General features: G+C 39.2%; 1 protein-coding gene and 1 pseudogene across 2 annotated transcripts in view; one reads left to right on the forward strand and one right to left on the reverse strand.

Moving 5' to 3' along the window:
* Positions 1 to 18,072, reverse strand: part of SUCLA2 (succinate-CoA ligase ADP-forming subunit beta) — a 56,794-nt gene extending 38,722 nt beyond the window's left edge. Inside the window, exons 1-2 of one of the 2 annotated variants that reach the window (XM_043994123.1) lie at positions 17,842 to 18,072; positions 6,875 to 7,055 (exon numbers count right to left, since the gene is read on the reverse strand). In XM_043994123.1, the coding sequence (XP_043850058.1) occupies positions 6,875 to 7,055; positions 17,842 to 17,931 (271 nt within the window). In that variant the 5' untranslated portion in view covers positions 17,932 to 18,072. The remainder of the gene's footprint in view (positions 1 to 6,874; positions 7,056 to 17,841) is intronic. The other variant, XM_043994124.1, reaches the window with a different exon arrangement.
* On the forward strand, positions 1,617 to 2,099 carry LOC122748507 (annotated as a pseudogene).
* Positions 18,073 to 20,345: the final 2,273 nt, after the last annotated feature.

The following is a 20,345-nucleotide window of genomic DNA, read 5'->3' on the forward strand; positions in this document are numbered from 1 at the left end:
ATCAAGCCCTCTCACTATTAAAATTCTGGAAAAAGGTATGTACACTTTTTTTTTTGTATGAGGAAGGATTTGGGGACTGGCAGTGAAATGGGAGTAATGACTATGGAGTTGAAAGCAAAAAGTATCAGTAAACCAAACCAAAAAGCTGTTTACTATTAAAGCCTCCACTTTCTCACTAACTGACTCCCCTCTTAACACCTTACAGCCAGGTTTCTATCTCCAGCAACTGGACTAAAATTGTCCTTCACAGTAATAATCTCCTACTGTTTAATTTTGTCTAGTACCTAGCCTAAGCCACTGAACAAGCCTGAATCAGGCCTGTCCCATGAACAGCCTCCTACAGGGAATTTCTGCCTCTACTCTCTCCTCTGATCATGTCACTCTTTTGTTTAATAAAAAAGAAAGAAAAGATTCAGTGACTCCCTTCTGTGTAACTAGTGAAGTTCAAACTCTCCTGCCTAGCACAGTATGCACTTAATAAATGTTTATTGACTATTATTATTGATGCGCATGTAATGATTGGAATGACGCCACCTACTGGAGACTTGCTGTGGAGAGCTCCACCATGAGGAAAATGCCTCAGAGGCATTGTGGCTTTTCCTTGGCGTCAGGAAATGAAGTTTGCTCATGGGTGCTGTCTATCAAGTCTACCAGCCAATCAACTGGAGGAGCCTCCTATGGTCTGGGAGGAGACAGGAAGGAGGAAAGGGAGCCTGCGCAGAGAGCGCTGGCCTTTTTGGCTTCCGGACTTGATGGTGGTGGTGGCAGAGGACTTGACAGGAAATTTGAGGAAAGATAGAAATGCCAAGCTGTTAGAATTCTGTTCTCAATCTTTTTCTTTCTATTTTCCAATAAACCCTTAAAAACTTAAACTCCTTTTATCAGTGATTTTTAGTCAGTTTCCCCCAAACTGGGGGAACACATTAGAATCCACATTTAGAATCTTAAATTACACACCCACCACAATATTACATTACTTTGTCTCCACAGTCTTTGCTGCACATTGTCTTTGATTCTCTCTGACTACCTTTAAAGCCCAACTCAAACTCAAACGTAACTCCTCTTCAAGCTCTGATCAACTGAACAGAAACAATCTTCCTAAAAGCTTATTTAATTCAGAAACACATTTAGGGATAGAAACGAATTTAGAGTTGGAAGTGAATTTAGGGTTAGGGTCATTATATATCATAGGTATTTGTTAACCCTCTATATAAGCAAGAACTGTGTCTTATCTAAACTTTTTATCTGTTTTGGGCCTGCAACATTACTTTGTACACAGCCTGGTGCTTAGTATGAAATATTGTTCATTATACATATACTATAATTTAAAGTTTTATTTCAACAAAAATTAAGCAAAATAATTTAACCACATTTGAGAACTGTCATTAAGGCGTATTAAAAGCCACCTATAGGGGCAGCTAGGTGGCACAGTGGATAAAGCACCGGCCCTGGATTCAGGAGGACCTGAGTTCAAATCCGGCCTCAGACACTTGACACTTACTAGCTGTGTGACCCTGAGCAAGTCACTTAACCCTCATTGCCCTGCAAAAAAAAAAAAAAAAGCCACCTATAGCTTTTTTTCCACCAGCTCTGACATATTCCAGTGAGTTGCCAAAATGACAAACACAAAAGGAAAAAGGAGAGGGACACGATACATGTTTTCTAGGCCCTTTAGAAAACTTGGTGTTGTCCCTTTGGCTATGTATATGTGAATATACAAGAAAGGTGACACTGTAGATATCAAGGGTATGGGCACAGTTCAGCAAGGAATACCCTACAAATGTTACCATGGCAAGACTGGAAGGGTCTATAATGTTACTCAACATGCTGTAGGCATTGTTATAAACAAAGAGGTTAAGGGCAAGATTCTAGCCAAGAGAATTAATATGCATATTGAGCATATTAAGCATTCTAAGAGCAGAGATAGCTTCCTGAAGAGGGTAAAAGAAAATGACCAGAAGAAGAAGGAAGCCAAAGAAAAAGGCACCTGGGTTCAATTGAGATGTCAGCCTGCTCCACCCAGAGAAGGACACTTTGTGAAGACCAATGGCAAGGAACGTGAGCTATTGGAACCAATCCCTTACAAATTCATGGCATAAATGACTAAAAAACATAATAAAAAAGATTCTCAGATTATGGAAAAAAGCCACCTATAAAAACAATGTAAATCCCATTCATATGCTTTGACAGACGCTGAACCATAACTTCATTTATATACAAGATAAAGATATACTCAAAAGACCCTACAACACAATAGAGAACTAAAAAAAAAAAAAAATCAAGATTACTATCCTTATTACTTCCCTCAAAGCACTAGAAGATTGTTGGGTCCCCTTCTCCCTCCCCAATGCCCCCAACCCCGATGATGACTTTTTTGACCACAGCAACTGTAAACCATCTACTAGAGCATGGATAGGTTTGCAAATTGCATCTGTGGAGGGAACACCCATACCAATGAAATTATGAACCTCATAATTATAATAACAACAGCTTGCACTAATATAGAACTTTATAGTTTACAAAGTGTTTTAGTTTTACATAAGTTATTCCATCTGATCTTATGAATTCTATTTTTTTTTTCAAATGAACCAACAACTACAGCAGGGGTGGTCAAGCTTTGTCCTAGGCCACAATGCTTTTAAATGGTTCAAGTCAAAATAAGGGACTTCTAGCCAAAAAGACTGACTGAACAAGGGCAGACAAATCAACTCCATCATACCTACTCCAGCAAAAACCTAAAATCACACCAGATCAAGAAATCCAATGAAAAATTACAATAACTATTTTTACCCTAAAACTACCCAAAAGGCAAGCTAGAAGCCTACAGACAATAAGAAAGGAGAGCAATTAAAAAAAAAAGAAAAACAAAAGAAAAAAAGAAAGGAGAGCAATAAGAGAACACACAAGAAACAGACCAGAGTCACCTGAACCCTGCAAGTTCTGTATTTTGAGGCAGCAACCTGAGAAAGCTCTATGTGATTGGGAACTCTCAGTGGAAACCTTGGAAGGCACTTGAAGTAGCAGTGACCAGTGCAGAAGAAGAAGCATTCAGACCAGGACATTCCAGAGCTCCAAGGCCTTTTCACTTTGAACTCAAATGCCTTGAAGATCCAACACTCTATACCTCCAAGATCTAGAACCAACTAACTCTAGGAGACAGAGGTCAACACAGGAATCAAGGTGATTTGGGACAAGAATAAACAGGGCCTTATCACGCGACCCAAAAGGACAAAAGGAGGTAAAGCCTAGTCCTGGCACAAAGCCTTAATTCAGGACCTAAGACTAGAAAGATGAATAAGCAGAAGATATCAACCTCTATAAAGCAGCATCATAGATCCCCAAATACTCAAAAATCCAGGCTAGAAGGAAAGTAGTACCATTAACAGCTACAAACAGGAACCCAAAGGAAAAAGGGAATTTTCCACTAGGGCTACACAAGTATTTAGAAGAAATGAAGCAGGATATTAAAATAAATAAATAAATAAATAAATAGAAAAGTGATAAATCTTACCCAAGTAATAAACTCCCTAAAAACTAGAAGAGACCAAACAAAAATCAATTACTTCATAAGACAGCAAGAAATGTTAGAACAAAATGGGAAATTGGGGGGGGGAGGGGAGGGAATCTAAGTTATCTGATATTAACTGATCTGGAACTAGATCAAAGAGAGATCATTTAAGAAAAACTGGATTCCTAAAAACCATGATTTAAAAAAAAAAAAGCCTACAGAGAGTGGCCCAAAAAGTGTTAGTGCAGTTTTAAACTACTAGGATTTTGAGACACTTTGTATTTCAAGAAATGATACATGAAAACTGCCCATACTTATTAGAAACAGAAGATAAAGAGAAAATGGAAAGAATCCACATCTTGAAAGAAAGTTAAAAAAGAAAAGTCCCAGAAATGTCATAGCCAAAATCCAGAGTTCCCATGTCAGAGAAAAAAAACTGAAAGCATTCAGAAAAAAGCAGTTCAAGTACTAAGTAACTACAATCAAGGTCACACAAGATCCTGGCAGCTTCTACTGATAATGACAGAATATCCAAGAATACAAAATTCCTAAAAGTAAGAGATAAAGGCTCTTCTACAAAGAAAATTTTACTCTACAAAGCTAAGTACAATCCTAGGGAGGTGGGGGAAGGGAAGGGAGTTGGAACAGGACAGGGAATAGACCTTAAATAGAACAGAGGAATTTTATAGATTTTTGATGAAAATACCTAAACTGAGTAGGAACTCTGAATTGCAAACATAAGAGTCAAGAGAAATTTCAGTAACTGGAAGGGTTATATGATGTTACAGTGTTAACATTCTAATGGGGAAAAGAAACAAGTGTCCTTTCAGAATCTTAATATCTTCAAAGAATACTGAAGGAGTTAAATTAAGTCAACAGAGAACTCTCAGACTAGTTGGGCTGGCAAAAGGAATACACTGCTGTAGAAGGGAGACAAAGAAAATCATTGTAGTGTCAGAGAAAAAAGAGTAGACAAACATGAAGAAAGGGTGGAGAGCAAGCATCAGATGAAACTCATTTATCTGAAACAGACAAAAGAGGGCTAAAGACAGTTGGTGTAGAGAATACATCAAACTCAATAAGGAAAGATAAAAGTTAATGGGGAGAGAGTGGTTAAGAGGAATGCTACTGCTGAGGAGAGAAGAGCCACAAGCAAAACAAATTTTCTGAAATTAGAGCAGGAATTAAAAGGAAAAAGAAAAGCAAAAAAGAACTGCAATCTATAAGGTACAACTGGGAAATAGTGAAACAACAACTGGGAAATAGCGATATGTGAATATCATAAAATATTATTGACCTGTAAGAAATGAAAAAAGAGATGATTTCAGAGAATCCTGGAAAGTATGAACTGATGCAAAATGAAGTATGCAAAACCAGGAGAACAATTTACACAATGACAACATTGTAAAGAAAAAACAACTCTGAATGACTTAAAAATCCTAATCAAAACAATGTCGCCAGAGGAACTTCGATTAAGAATGTTACTCATAGGGGCAGCTAGGTGGCACAATGGATAAAGCACCAGCCCTGGAGTCAGGAGTACCTGAGTTCAAATCCGGCCTCAGACACTTAACACTTACTAGTTGTGTGACCCTGGGCAAGTCACTTAACCCAATTGCCTCACTTTAAAAAAAAAAAAAGAATGGCGAAAATTAAGATGTGAAGCAATCAACTTGTGCCCTCATCTTCTAGCTAGATAAACTTATTTTGAAGGCAAATAAGGAAATATGTTTGTGAAAACTAAATTGAGAAACATATTTGCAACACTTCTTCATACCTTTCTTTAAAGTAATAAAAATCAAAATCTAAAATAAGAACATTTAAAAAGATTGCAAATTAGTTAACGTAGTAATTAGTCATATATACTAGAAATTTACTCTACAAAGGACTATATAGGGGGCATCTAGGTGGTGCAGTGTATAAAGCACCAGCCCTGAATTCAGGAGGACCTGAGTTCAAATCCGGCCTCAGACACTTGATACTTACTAGCTGTGTGACCCTGGGCTAGTCACTTAACCCTCATTACCCCGGAAAAAAAAAAAAGAAAAAAGAAAAGGGAGAGGGATAAAAAGGACTGTATAGCTAATGTATTACTAATTATGTTTACTTATTAAATCTAATGCTTCCTTTTTTTTCTTTTTTCTTTTTTTTTTTTTTTTTGGTGAGGCAATTGGGGTTAAGTGACTTGCCCAGGGCCACACAGCTAGTAAGTTGTCAAGTGTCTGAGGCCGGATTTGAACTCAGGTCCTCCTGACTCCAGGGCCAGTGCTCTATCCACTGTGCCACCTAGCTGCCCCTCATTTCTTTTCAAGAACTAATCACAGCTTTGAAAAATGTAAGAAGAGGCCATCTTAAAGAACAAAATGCCAACTGTGACTAAAGTTTCCAAAAATACTTAATTTGTGAAGTAAATCAATTGTTGGTACCATTTTTTTGGTACCATTTTTCTTAGCTCAACTTCGTTCTAGCTACAAATTTTCACTTCATGACAAAAAGAAACTACCTGGGGCAGCTAGGTGGCGCAGTGGATAGAGCACCAGCCCTGGAGTCAGGAGTACCTGAGTTCAAATCCAGCCTCGACACATAACACTTACTAGCTGTGTGACCCTGGCAAGTCACTTAACCCAATTGCCTCACTAAAAAAAAAAAAAAAAGCAGCTACCTATGGAATTTAACATATACTTCAGTAACAAATTGTTGGGTATCATAGCTACAATCATCATACTTCCTTCCAATTATACACATGCTTGATATAAAATCTATATCTTAAAATTAACCTAGGAGCAGCTAGGTGACACAGTGGATAGAGCACCAGCCCTGGAGTCAGGAGGACCTGAGTTCAAATCTGGCCTCAGGCACTTAACACTTACTAGCTGTGTGGCCCTGGTCACTTAACCCCAACTGCCTCACCCAAAAAAAAAAATTAATCTAAATTTGATTTTTTTTCTTAGATCACAAAACTAAGTGCCATCTATAAGTCACTTATGTAACCATTATTATTACTAATGAATTATAGGATTTCGATGAAAAGTTATCTAAATTTCACCTGATATTTTTAGTGAAAACAAGCTGGGGCAGGTAGGTAGCACAGTGAATAAAGCACCAGCCTTGGATTCAGGAGGACCCAAGTTCAAATCCAGCCTTGACACTTACTAGCTGTATGACCCTAGGCAAGTCACTTAACCCTCATTGCCCCAACAAAACAAAAAAAAGAAAAAGAAAAAAGGCTGTCTTATAAAAGGAAAGGTAAAAGACAAAATAAAAGCTAAGAAATTTCTTAACAGGAACATTAAAGAACAAAAAAAAAGTTCACACTGGATTAAAGTTCCCTTTTCTACGTGGCAAAAGTTTTTCTTAATTTAATACCTAATTTTTTGGCAACTGCATAAGCTTCATCTGCTGATTTTGCCACTTGTCCATTAGGAACAGCGATACCAGCTTCTTTCAACAAGTCCATGCTCAGGTATTCATGTAATGAGAGTTTCCTCTGCTGCTGCTGCTGAAGCTGGAAGCCTTGGTTGTTCAACAGTCCAGAACTTCCCAACACCTAGAAAAATGACAAGTTACTTTCTTCATTTATATATGTGAATGTGTATACAAATACATATGCAAACAAGCACACACACAGTTTCAAATAAGGAGGGAGGTTTAGGAGGACATATGTTTTTGGATAAAACAAAACCAATAGTTAAAATTAGAAGGGAAGAAGTTAAGTAGAGAAAAAAATCTTTGCAGCAAATTTCTCTGATAAAGGTCTCATTTCCAAGATGTGTATGTGTGTGTGTGTGTGTATGAAATTAATTTATAAGAGCTATTCCCTGATAGTAAAAGGATAGGAATAGTTTTCAGAGGAAGAAATATCAACAATGATATTTTTTAAATATCCTGCAAAGCACTAATAGTTAAAGAAATGAAAATTAAAGCAACTCTGAATTTCACCTCACACCCATTAGATTAGGCAAGATGACAAAAAAGTATAATTACAAATGAGGAACAGCCCCAAGAAAACAGGAACACTAATTGGATTCTGGAAACCAATTTAGAACTAGGCCCAAAAAGCTGCTAAACTGTACATATCCCTTGATCCAGCTAAAGTATTACTAAAGCCTATACCCCAAAGAGATTAAAGAAAGAGAGAATAGACTGATATGTACCAAATTATTTATAGCAGCTCTTTTTGTTGTAGTAAATGAGAAACTAAGGGGGTGCCCATCTACGAGGGAATAGTGTAACGATTGGAGTGACGCCACCTGCTGGAGAGTTACTGTAGGAAAGCTCCGCCATGAAGGGAAGGTTCTGAGGGCAAGCCATAAGGCTTTTCTCTGGAGTCAGAAAGTGACATTTGCTCGTGGGTACTGTCTATCAAAGCTATCAGCCAATTAACTTGGAGCTGAGTGTGCGTGTGGATGGGGGATGTTCCCAGTTTCACAGGAGGCTTCTGGGAGGAAGGAGTAACAAATTGTTGGGTATCATAGCTACAATCATCATACTTCCTTCCAATTATACACATGCTTGATATAAAATCTATATCTTAAAATTAACCTAGGAGCAGCTAGGTGACACAGTGGATAGAGTACCAGCCCTGGAGTCAGGAGGACCTGAGTTCAAATCTGGCCTCAGGCACTTAACACTTACTAGCTGTGTGGCCCTGGGTAAATCACTTAACCCCAACTGCCTCACCCAAAAAAAAAAAATTAATCTAAATTTGATTTTTTTCTTAGATCACAAAACTAAGTGCCATCTATAAGTCACTTATGTAACCATTATTGTTACTAATGAATTATAGGATTTCAATGAAAAGTTATCTAAATTTCACCTGATATTTTTAGTGAAAACAAGCTGGGGCAGGTAGGTAGCACAGTGAATAAAGCACCAGCCTTGGATTCAGGAGGACCCAAGTCCTTTTTGTTCCTGACCTCCTCATGGCAGGTCAGATGATAGGGTCTCTTAGAAATAGTTAGATTTTTACCTTTCTCTCTGATTCTAATGCTCTTTAATAAATACTTAAACACTTAAATACTCTTGCTAAAGTTTATAATTTATTGGCGACCACTCATTAGATTTTAGAGAGTATAGCTAGAATTTTAGCCCCTTACAATGGCTAACAAATTATGGTATATGAATGTAATGAGATATTATTGTACCAAAAGAAATGACAAAATGGATAGTTTCAAAGAAACCTGAGAAGACTTGCATGAACTGATTGATGTACAATGAAGTGAGCAAAACCAGAACACTTTATATAACATTATAAAGAAATACAACTTTAAAAAACTTGAGAATTATCATCAATGAAATGACCAACTCTGATTCTAGAATACTGATGATGACTATCTACCTATCTCGAGAGATAATGGACTCAAGATGCAGAATAAAACATTTTCAGATGCAGCCAATGTGGGAATATTTTATTAGATTATGCATATTTGTTAAGATTTGGTTTTTCTTTTTTTTTTCAAGCAAGATGGTGGTAGAAGGGTAAAGGAGGATAGACGAGCCAAAAAAAAAAAAGAAAGAAAAAGATGGTTTTTGAGGCATGTTTTTAAAAATTCAGAGAAGAAAACAGAAAGCCAAAGAAGAACAGACAGGCAGGGCAGCATTAAAAGCTAGAAAATGAACTTATATATTTAAAAATAAGGAGCAGCTAGGTGGCGCAGTGGATAGAGCACCGGCCCTGGAGTCAGGATGACCTGAGTTCAAATCTGGCCTCAGACACTTAACACTTACTAGCTGTGTGACCCTGGGCAAGTCACTTAACCCCAATTGCCTCACTTAAAAAAAAAAAACAAAAAAAAAAACCAAAAGCAAGCTGTACATAATACAAATCTGGATTTTAAGCACAATCTTCTCTTTTACTACATGTTAAAATGTTCATTCTTTTTGGTAACAAAAGTTTTTTAAATGTTTAAATGTATAATCAAGCATGAGATGTAGGTTGGACCCAGGTTATAAAGCTCTTTAAAAGTCAGGAGACTGTGGAGTATAGATGCTGATTGAACCATATTATTTCTTTTGTTTTGGGTGCTGTTGGTTTTTTTTTTTCTTTCTATTTTGAGGTTTTGCATCACTGCTCTGATTCTTTCTCTTGTAACAGGATTAATGCAGAAATAGGATTAATGTTATTATGTGTATATATATGTGTGTGTATATATATCTATATATATATATCTATATGTATATGTATAGAGATATATAGATATAACCTATATCAGATTACCTGCTGTCTAGGGGAGGGGGGAGGGAGGGGTGGGAGGGAGAAAAATCTGAAATTGTAAAGCATGTATAAACAAAAGTTGAGAACTATCTTTACATGTAATGGAAAAAATAAAATACCTCATACATTAAAAAAAAAAAAGTCAGGAGAGTTAATATTTCATTCTAAAAGCAACAGGGGAATGATTTGTATTCCATACATGTAATTCAGTTCTCTTTGAGAAATGAGGCCTTTAGGGCAGCTAGGTGATGCAGTGGATAAAGCACCAGCCCTGGATTCAGGAGGACATAAGTTCAAATCTAGCCTCAGACACTTGACACTTACTAGCTGTGTGACACTGGGCAAGTCACTTAACCCTCACTGCCCCCAGAGAAAAAAAGAAAGAAAGAGGAAGAGGGAGAGAGAAAAAGAAAGAGAAAGAAAGAAAGAAAGAAAGAAAGAAAGAAAGAAAGAAAGAAAGAAAGAAAGAAAGAAAGAAAGAAAGAAAGAAAGAAAGAAAGAAAGAAAGAAAGAAAGAAAGAAAGAAAGAAAGAAAGGAGGCCTTTATCAGAAACACTGGCTGTAAAAATTGTTTCCCAGCTTTCCAACTTTCCTTCTAATCTTGGTTGCATTGGTTCTGTTTATGCAAAACATTTTTAATTTAATGTAATCAAAATGATCTAAACATTCTATCTAAGGCAAAAAACAGATATTTAAAAACTAAATAGACTTAAAAGACCTTAAAGAACAATTCAGAAAAAAATGCTCAGAAAAAAGTTGGAAAGCTAAGAGTCAAGTATTTATAACAGTAGGTATTTTAAATTCTGATCATCTAAACCATAATAGGTTTCACCGAGATATAAAAAGTCACAACAATATACTTAAGTTATTGAATAAAAGAGGGAGAGGGGGATGAGTCCATACTTTTTCAAAGTAGTGAAAAAAAGAAAAGGCAGAAAGAAAGCTACAGGAAGAAACATGCAGGATAACTACTCTCAGGTGAAGCTCCTATCTTGACAAATGGAGAGAAAAACCTTAAAGAGTTTTAGGACTTAACTCCAAAAACATGTAAGAATTTTAACTTTGTTTAATTTAATACCAAAAATGAAATAAGAAAATTTATATGTCCTCTTACAAAATGAATAATAATTTAAGAACGATAGTAGTCAAATAAAATTTACATACGTGACAGAGTTACAATTATAAGACTAGGCTAATAAATCAAAGATTGACCTAACCATCCCCACTTGAAAAACATAACTGATTTAAAATATAAAGTGCTTACATTACAACATATATAGCTAGATGGACAGCTCACTGAGTTAGTCCATATACAGTATTTAATCATGGAAAGGCACTTCAGTGGGACAATGAGTTTAGCACAGAATTAATTGGAATTAATAATTAAGATCACATGAAAAATCTATGGGTGCTTTTAATTATATCAAACTACAGACAGGGCAGCTAGGTGGCGCAGTAGGTAAAGCACCAGCCCTGGATTCAGGAGGACCTGAGTTCAAACCTGGCCTCAGACACTTGACACTTACTATCTGTGTAACCCTGGCCAAGTCACTTGACCCTCATTGCCCCGCCCAAAAAAAAAAACTACAGACAGTTCTATTCTATTCAGTAAATTCTATTACTCTACTCCCCAGGGGCAGCAGCAGGACCTCAGTCACTGAAAGCTTTCAGGCTGAAGGCACAGAGCTATGGAGGGGGCAGGGCGACACAGAGCACTGAAAGAGAAAGCTCTCAGAAGGAACTAACTGTACTTGCTATCACAAAAGCCAATCTCTTTTTTTTTTTTTTGGTGAGGTAATTGGGGTAAGTGACTTGCCCAAAGTCACACAGCTAGTAAGTGTTAAGTGTCTGAGGCCGGATTTGAACTCAGGTCCTCCTGACTCCAGGGCCTGTGCTCTATCCACTGTAACACCTAGCTGCCCCAAGCCAATCTCTTTAATATCAAGATTTGTCCAGTGATGCCATTGATGTATTTGGCTAACTCCTAAGAATCAAAAGTACTAGTTATATAAAAGAAAATGTAAAAATCCATGTAGAGTGGGTCTAAATATTCTGCAACATTATCTGTGTGACTTAAATGTGAGAAGGGGTATTAAAGACATTATTGAGAATATGTATTATTAGAAAAAGGGGTAAGAAGAAAAAGAATCATAAATTTAGAGCTGGGCAAGGCCTTAGAGATAACCTATCTTAAATTCCTTGTTTTACAGATATGGAAACACAGAAGTTAAATGATTGTTCAAAGGCCACACAGGAAATAAATGGTGGATTGGGGATTTAAACCTAAATCCTTTGACTCCAATCTCAGAACTATTTTCCCTAACCACACTGCATTCCCGTAGAAGGAATGGATAATGGATAAGCCACTAGAACCCTAGAGAAAATCAAAAAAGGCCAACAGAAAACCTCAAGAACACTAGACATAGCCTTTCTATAGGACATGTGAAAAGATAAATTAGAATCACAAAGGATGAGAACACAGCATAACTTACAATAGAGAAAAGGAGTATCCACAATGATGATACAGCAAATAACCAAAGTATAATGTTAAGTATAAACTTCTCTGCTAGCTCAAAATTTTCAGTTTCAATGGTAGTATCTGACACCTAAACTCAAACCAGGAAAAAAAACTGAGAAAAACAGGGAAATATGTCTAAATGTATCCCTATGAACGAAAGCATATCAATTTTGTACATCAAATGAAATGGCAATTACGCTCAATTAATCTATTTACTTGATTAACTAGTCTGAGGGCAACGTAGTGATTTATGCACCACAACTAACTGGCTATTTTGTTATTCCATTTTTCCTTCACAAAAACATGGAGTGAACTTTATAGGGAAAAAAAAACCAAGAAATACTTTTTTTAAAAGTTCACAAAAAGGGGGCAGCTAGGTGGCGCAGTGGATAAGGCACCAGCCTTGGATTCAGGAGAACCTGAGTTCAAACCCAGTCTCAGACACTTACTAGCTGTGTGACCCTGGGCAAGTCACTTAACCCCCATTGCCCTGCCAAAAAAAAAAAAGTTCACAAAAAACTTAGCTCTGATTTTCAAGGTGTCCCTTGAAGCCCCCTTCATCCACTAAGCTTTGGAGAGTCAGAAGATCTGGCCTCATATTCTGGCTCTGCCAACTTACTGGATGACCTCAGGCAAGTCACTGAACCATCATATTCCTCAGTTTCTTCAATTGTAAAATTAGGGGGGTGGACTCAATGGCTTGAGGTTCTGTCAGTGCTAGAATTTTCTAATTATACTTTTTTTTAATAAACATTTTTATTTAAAGTTTTGAGCTTCAAATTCTATCCCTCACTCCTGCCTTTCCCTCCCTTCCCTCTCCCCCTTCCTGAGGTCGCAATCAGATATAGGTTATACGTATGCAATTATGTCAAACAATTCCACATAAGATAACAAATAAAAGAAAAAAATGAAAAAGTGAAAAATAACATGCTTCAGTATGTAGTCAATCAAAATCAGTTCTTTCTCTGGAGGCAGATAGTATACTTCATCATTAGTCCTTTGGGATTGTCTTGGATCATTGTATTCCTGAGAATAGTTAAGCCATTCACAGCTCTTCATCGTACAGATATTGCTGTTACTGTGTACAATGTTCTCCTGGTTCTGCTTACTTCACTTTCTATCAGTTCATGTCAGTCTTTCCAGGTTTTTCTGAAATCATCCTGCTTGTCATTTCTTATAGCAGCAATAATATTCCATTACAATTATTTTACCACAACTTGTTTAGCCAGTTCCCAATTGATGGACATGTCTATGATTTCCACTTCTTAGCCACCACAAAAAAAGAGCTACTATAAATATTTTTGTACAAATAGGTTCTTTTCTCTTTTTTTGGATGTCTTTAGGATATAAACCGAGCATCAGAATTTTCTAACCTGTTTAAAAATCTTCCAAAGAGCTTTAGTAGGTTTTGAAGCCAGTTAAATATATGAAAATGTAGCACTTTCCAACTAAGTTTGCAAGAAAATTTGACATCTGGGAAGACAGAAATTTAATAACTAAATTTCAACAAAGACCTTTACATTATTGGTGCATGAGGTTGAAAAGAGTACTATGGTTTAGTAAACACAGCCAACCAAATACTTCTTTCCACACAGATGTACTTTATCATTATGAGGTATCTTTTTCAGCTATGACAGCCATTAAAACCAAGTATTTGAATAAACTGAACTTTAAAACCAGCCCTTCAAATAGCTGTATCACAAAGAGTTGAATGAGGAGTTTCCAGAATGATGAAGCAAATTTAACCATATTATGCTTCCTAAAAATATTGTTTTAATGAGAGAAAAAAGGTTTTCTTCCCTGTTCAGTGGGGAAAAGAGGTAAGTCTTCCTACCACTTCCTAACACTCAATTGCCTTTTAGCCTTGGTCTTATTTAACCCACAGTGATTCCTGGAGCAACCTCTTTCCAGTCTCTGACTCCATCTGCTAAATAATGCTCATTTAACTGAAATAGTATATCATCTGCTTTTGTCCTCCCCATGCTAATGTCTCCTTTTATCATCAAAGAGAATAGAGAAATATTTTATTGTAGAAATGTCATGAGGCAGCTAGGTGGCACAGTGGAAAAGCCTCAGCCCTGGATTCAAGAGGACCTGAGTTCAAATCCGGCCTCAAGACGCTTGACACTTACTAGCTGTGTGACCCTGGGCAAGTCACTTAACCCTCATTGCCTCGTTTAAAAAAGTCACATACTTTAGATTAAAACCTACAGTATCAATATCACTAATAGTAAGCTACTTAATGGAACATTTATTAAGTGCTTACTAAGTGCCACACAGTCTAGGTTGTATACTAGGTGGCTAGGATGGGAATCTATGATTTCACTAACATAAGCAACTCCTGGATAAGTCTATTCCCTTTACTACTGCCAGCTGACACCTCCTCTACAATTCAAGACCCCTAACTGCCTGGAATACTAAGAAGTTGTGATTTGCCCAAAATCAAAAAGGTCAGTCATTTTCAGCTTGTAGATCACTCAACCACTAGACTTTCAACCCACCAAACCATAGCCCCAAATGAAAGTATCTGCCTTCAAGGGGGTTGCATCCTATCAGCCTAATTAGGAGAAAAGCAAAAGTGAGCAACCTTCTGACTTTGTAGGCTAAAGCCAATATAGACATATAGGATTTCAACAATCCTTTGCCTCACTTAAGGTTAATTCACATTTGAAGCCAATCCCCTCAAAAAACCTGTCTAAAATTTCCTGGGAAACCCTTACCATCATTCTTCCAAAACAATTCAATGGAAAGCTGTGTTCTACGTCATGTCTATTTGGCATTCCTTGGAGAATACTGGCCATTATGGCCAGCACTAACCTTAAATAATTCTGACATAATTAGAAAAAATACAAAACAATGGCCAAAAACTTAAAACTAAATTGAGATTAGAGCTTATAATTCTTTGAAATAAAAATATTTGTAACTTTTAAAAAACTTTTTAGACATGGATGAATGTTACTTTGGCCCAAAGGTAACAATCCCAAATTAGTTATATTTGTCACAGATTGTTTGCAACAATAAATTATTACTGAAATACATCTAGCCAATTAAAGTCTGCAGATGGACTAAACCAGACTGAGGGTAACTGAGAGGCTTCAAACCCACGGGTCAATCAGGGGGATGTCTCCCCTAAGCATGTGAATATTTCCTCTATGGAATGGACCAACGGGAACAATTTGTTCCAAAGGCCATGAAGGTGGCTGAAGCAGGCACAGTCGGATATCAGAAGACCCCAAGGTCATCCACTGCCACTGGACTTTAATGACTCAGGAAGAGAATGAGGCTGACAACTTTGTGCAACTTTGCTTCATTTAAATCAAATTCATGGGGCAGCTAGGTGGCACAGTGGAGAGAGCACCGGCCCTGGATTCAGGAGGACCTGAGTTCAAATCTGGCCTCAGACACTTAACACTTAATTAGCTGTGTGACCCTGGGCAAGTCACTTAACCCCAACTGCCTCACCAAAAAAATAAAATTAAATAAATAAATAAAATTCATGCTAAAGTAAAGATATCAATCACCCTGTGATGTCATTGGTCCTCATCAAAAATGAAGGACAAGGGGCAGCTAGATGGCGCAGTGGATAAAGCACCGGACCTGGATTCAGGGGGACCTGAGTTCAAATCCAGCTTCAGACACTTAACATTTACTAGCTGTGTGACCCTGGCAAGTCACTTAACCCCAATTGCCTCACTTAAAAAAAAAAATGAAGGACAACTTGGAGAAACAAATACAAAATCCTCCTTTGGTATTCAAAGTTCTTTATAACAGAGGACTCACATACCTTTCCAGTCTTTTTACAGTTTCCTTTCTGCTACATACTCTTCAATCCAGAAATACTGGCCTCCTTGCTCTTACATGAACAAGACCTTCTCTATCTCCTGCCTCCTGGAATTCTCTCTAGCTGTCCCCCATGCCTGCAATGCTTTCCCTCCTCTGTGCCAACTACTACTAACCTCCTTGCATGTCTTTAAGTCCCAAATAAAATCCCACCATCTACAGAAAGCCTTTTCCAATCTCTCTTAGTTCCAGGGATTTCCCCCTTCTAATTATTTCCCATTTATCCTGTACATAACTTGCTTTGTACGTTTTTGCAAGCTGTCACCCCTGTAAGCTCCTAGAGAGGAGGGACTGTCTTTTGCCTCTTTTTGTATTTTCCCCTGTGCTTAGAACAGAGCCTGGCACATAATAAGTACTTAGTAAATGTTAATTGTGGGCAGATGAGTATATATAGTGCTGGGCCTGAAGTCAGGAAGACCCATCTTGAGCTCAAATCTGGCCTCTGACACTTACTAGCTATGTGACCCTGGGCAAGTCACTTAAGTGTTTGCCTCATTTGTAAAATGAGCTGGAGAAGTAACTGGAAAACAATTCTTGGCAAAGTTGCCAAGAAAACCCCAAATGGGGTCATGATGCGTTGGACAAGACCAAACAAATATTTATCAAATATTAAGTTTGAAAAGCTAAGAAAATTTGGGAGCAGCTGGGTGACGCAGTGGACAAAGCACTGGCCCTGGATTCAGGAGGACCTGAGTTCAAATCCAGCCTCAGACACTTGACACTTACTAGCTGTGTGACCCTGGGCAAGTCACTTAACCTTCATTGCCCAGCAAAAAAAGAAAAGCTAAGAAACTTCTTTGGTTTTTTGCCTTTGCCTGGCAACCGAATTATGGTCCCCCCAAAATTCAGAAACTCTTAGGAAGGTTCAGAGAAAGCCAACTACAATTCGGGCAGGATTTAGAGGAGCAGCAGGGAAAGAGGCCCAAGAGGACAGCTTTATCAGAATGCCAAAGATATAAATAGCTTCCAAAATTGCTCAAGATCAGAAACAGTATAACTCGAATAGATTAGGAAATCTAATATATTTAGGGGCTAACGTTTCAAACTTCTAAAGTTGACGTCTTTCTACATGCCCCAATAACTGCAACAACGACGACGACGACAACACACACACAAAAAGGTGGATTGGATAGCCCACGGGTCCGATGACCAAGGTGGCAAATCATATGTTTCTGGGTGTATGGACAAGTGCATCTCAATTCAAGTAAAACGTAGAGTCTGGCCCGTGATTTGTCCTAAAAAAGCAAGATTACTCCCGTGCTTCCTCACTTAGGCATGTAGGGGGGGTGGGGAGAAGGCTCCCCGCCTCTCCCCAAAGAAGGCCCTCTAGATTCCCCGGCCTCCCACCCACTGGTGACAGCTCCCAGAAAAGTACATCTGAAGGGCATTGCTCCCTCCCTCCTTCTGGCCCTCCCCCCTCACCCTCCCACTCCCGAAGAGGCGGCAAGCCGGAGCCCCGCAGCCCCCGGCCCGGGAGGCGACAGCGGCGGCTGCTCCCCACCACCATTGCCACCCCCTCCTCAGGGCCTGGGCCGCCGCAGCCTCCGCACAGCTCCCCATATCTAGGACCGGGGCCGCCCGGGGAGCAAGGGAAGCCTGGACCGAGGAGCAGCCCCCGCTCCTGAGGAGGCAAAACCATGGTGCCTGGCCCGGAACGAATGTCACCGGGAACGGGGTGACCTCGGCGCCGGGGTTCGGTCTCCGGCCCTCCCCTGAGACTACCGCTGGCCCTCCCTCCTCCTTAGGACCAGCAATCGATACCTTGGCGGCGGCCCGCAGCGCCGTCCGGTGCCCATGGCTTCTCAGGGCGGCGGTGGCTGAAAGCCGGCTGAAGATCATGGAGGCCGCCATTTCTGAAGCTGAAGCCCACCCCGTCGCGATCTGCGCAGGCGCCTGAAGCCGAAGACAGCCGGTAGGCAGAAGGAGGTCCGCTCTATCTCCCCCCACGACCCGGAGGCCCCTCTCAACCTTCGCTTCCCCTGACGAGTACCGGGGAGGAGAAAGGTGAGAAACTCTATGGTTGTCAGACTCCCAGGCGCCGCCTTGTGGGAGGTGGTGTTGGCGTGCAGCCCAAAAGAGGAATTACAGGGGTGGGCGTTGCCCCCTGGACTCCTAATGCCATAGCTAGCCCTGCCCTAGGCTGACCCAGCACATGTCCTGTGCACTTTAACCTCCCTGGTTTAGGGCCTGAAGTCAGTAGAGCAGCACAACAATTAACTGGGAGTTAGTAATATAATTAATATATTAAGTGGAGATAGAATTTCTGGGCATGACCACATGATTAGATTACTCTGTCTAAAAGGAAAGGAAGGATATTTAGTGGTGGTGTAAAAACGAGTACTAAACCAAGAAACCAACTAAACAAAAACAAAACCATAGCCATAGGGGAATTATAATCCTGAAGACATAAGAACAATAGCTTTCTCTCTCTCTTTTTTATTCTAATCTATGATGTCATTGGGGCACTTAGGTGGCACAGTAGATAGAATGCCAGGCCTAGAGTCAGGAAGACCTGAGTTCAAATATGACCTCAGACACTTACTAGCTGTGTGACCCTGGACAAGTCACTTAACCCTATTTCTCTCAGTTTCCTCATCTGTAAAATGAGCTGCAGAAGGAAATGGCAAACCACTCCAGTATCTTTGCCAAGAAAACTCCAAGTGGGGTCATGGAGAGTCAGATATGTCTGAAACCAACTGAACAACATGTGATTGATCTAGGAAACCCCTGGTGAAAAAAACTGCCAAAGTAGATCATCCCCTGCTCTGCCACTTAGAACACTTAAAGTTGTCTGGGACACTGAGAGATTAAGTGACTGGCACCCAATGTCACAATCTGTAGATGGGACTTGAACCCAGGTCTCCCCCAGCCTGTTTCACTAGCCATTAAACCAAGCTGTCTCCTCTCTGTTCTGGCTTACATAGTGTTTTAAGGTTTACAACCCCTTAGAAAAACCCAGTGAGATAAGTGATAACAATTGATATGATTGCCTTTTTACAAGCGGGGACACTGAGGTTAAAAACGAATTTGTCTGAAGTCATATATAAATCATGGCTCCTGCCTCCAAACTCCAAGCATTTTCCACTATAGGATAAGTCAATAAAGCAATAAGAGCTTGCTAGTAGCTAGCATTTATATGGTGCTTTATGGTTTGCAAGACATTTTATATCTGTTAAATCATTTGAACCTCACAACAACACTGTGAGGTAAGTGCCTCATGGGACTGTCCAGAGTCACACAGCTGGTAAGTGTCTGAGGCAGGATTTGAATCTTTGGAGTCTTCCTGACTTCAAATCCTGTATTCTATCTGCTGCTAGGAGGGGGGAAAGTTTGTTAAAAGAAGAAAGTACAATATAAACCCTTTAATGAGCAATTGATCAGTCGTGAAGAGGTAGGTAAATCCCCAGGATCACAGTCCTAAACACAAAGGCCCCTGTTGCATAGACCCCCTCTCCCAAATTCTGTCTCTACCTGCTTCCCACATCTATGAGTTAAGATGAACCGTCCCTTTCCATCTTTTCCTTTTCCACAACAACCTGCTGGCTCATCATGGCTCAGTAACATAGCTACTGAGTCCAAAAGTTTTTCAAAGCCTGGACAAATCTCTAGAGTCTTTCAGTCTTCCCATGCCAAGACTGCTGAATTTGGAATCCAGGAACCTGAGTTCAAATGTTGTTGTCTCTACCACCTAACCTTGGGCAAATAACTTCACCTCTCTCAACCTTATTTTCTTTAGCTGAGAACTAGATTGTCTCTGAGGACCCTTCCAGCTCTGGATCCATGACCCTGTGATCCGTAGTGCAAAAATGAGACCAAAACCCACCAGAGGAAACAACTCAACAAGCATTTATTAAATGCCCAGCACTGAGGAGTCAAAAATAAAAACTATCTACCTCCTGAGAGACAGCATAGCATAAGACTAAGAATAGCTAATATTTATAGAAGACATTAAGATATGCAAGGTTTTACATGTTACCTTATTTGTGATCCTCACAACAACCTTGTGAGATAGGCACTCTACCATGATCCCTATTTAACAGAAGAAGAAACTGTGGCAAACAGGGGTCAAGTGACTTGCCCAAGGTCACACAGTAAGTAATTGTCTGAGGCCAGATTTGACTCCAAAGCCAGCATTTTGTTCACTACCCTACTGGCAAGTTCAGGCTCATATTCTCAAGGCCAAGCAAGCAACATCTTCACTCAGCATCCCATAGTAGCCTGAGCTATGTGGGTTGGCTTTTTCTCTACTGTTGAAGCACCCACCA

This window comes from Dromiciops gliroides, chromosome 3 (genome assembly GCF_019393635.1).
Source record: "Dromiciops gliroides isolate mDroGli1 chromosome 3, mDroGli1.pri, whole genome shotgun sequence".
Lineage (NCBI taxonomy): Eukaryota > Metazoa > Chordata > Mammalia > Microbiotheria > Microbiotheriidae > Dromiciops > Dromiciops gliroides.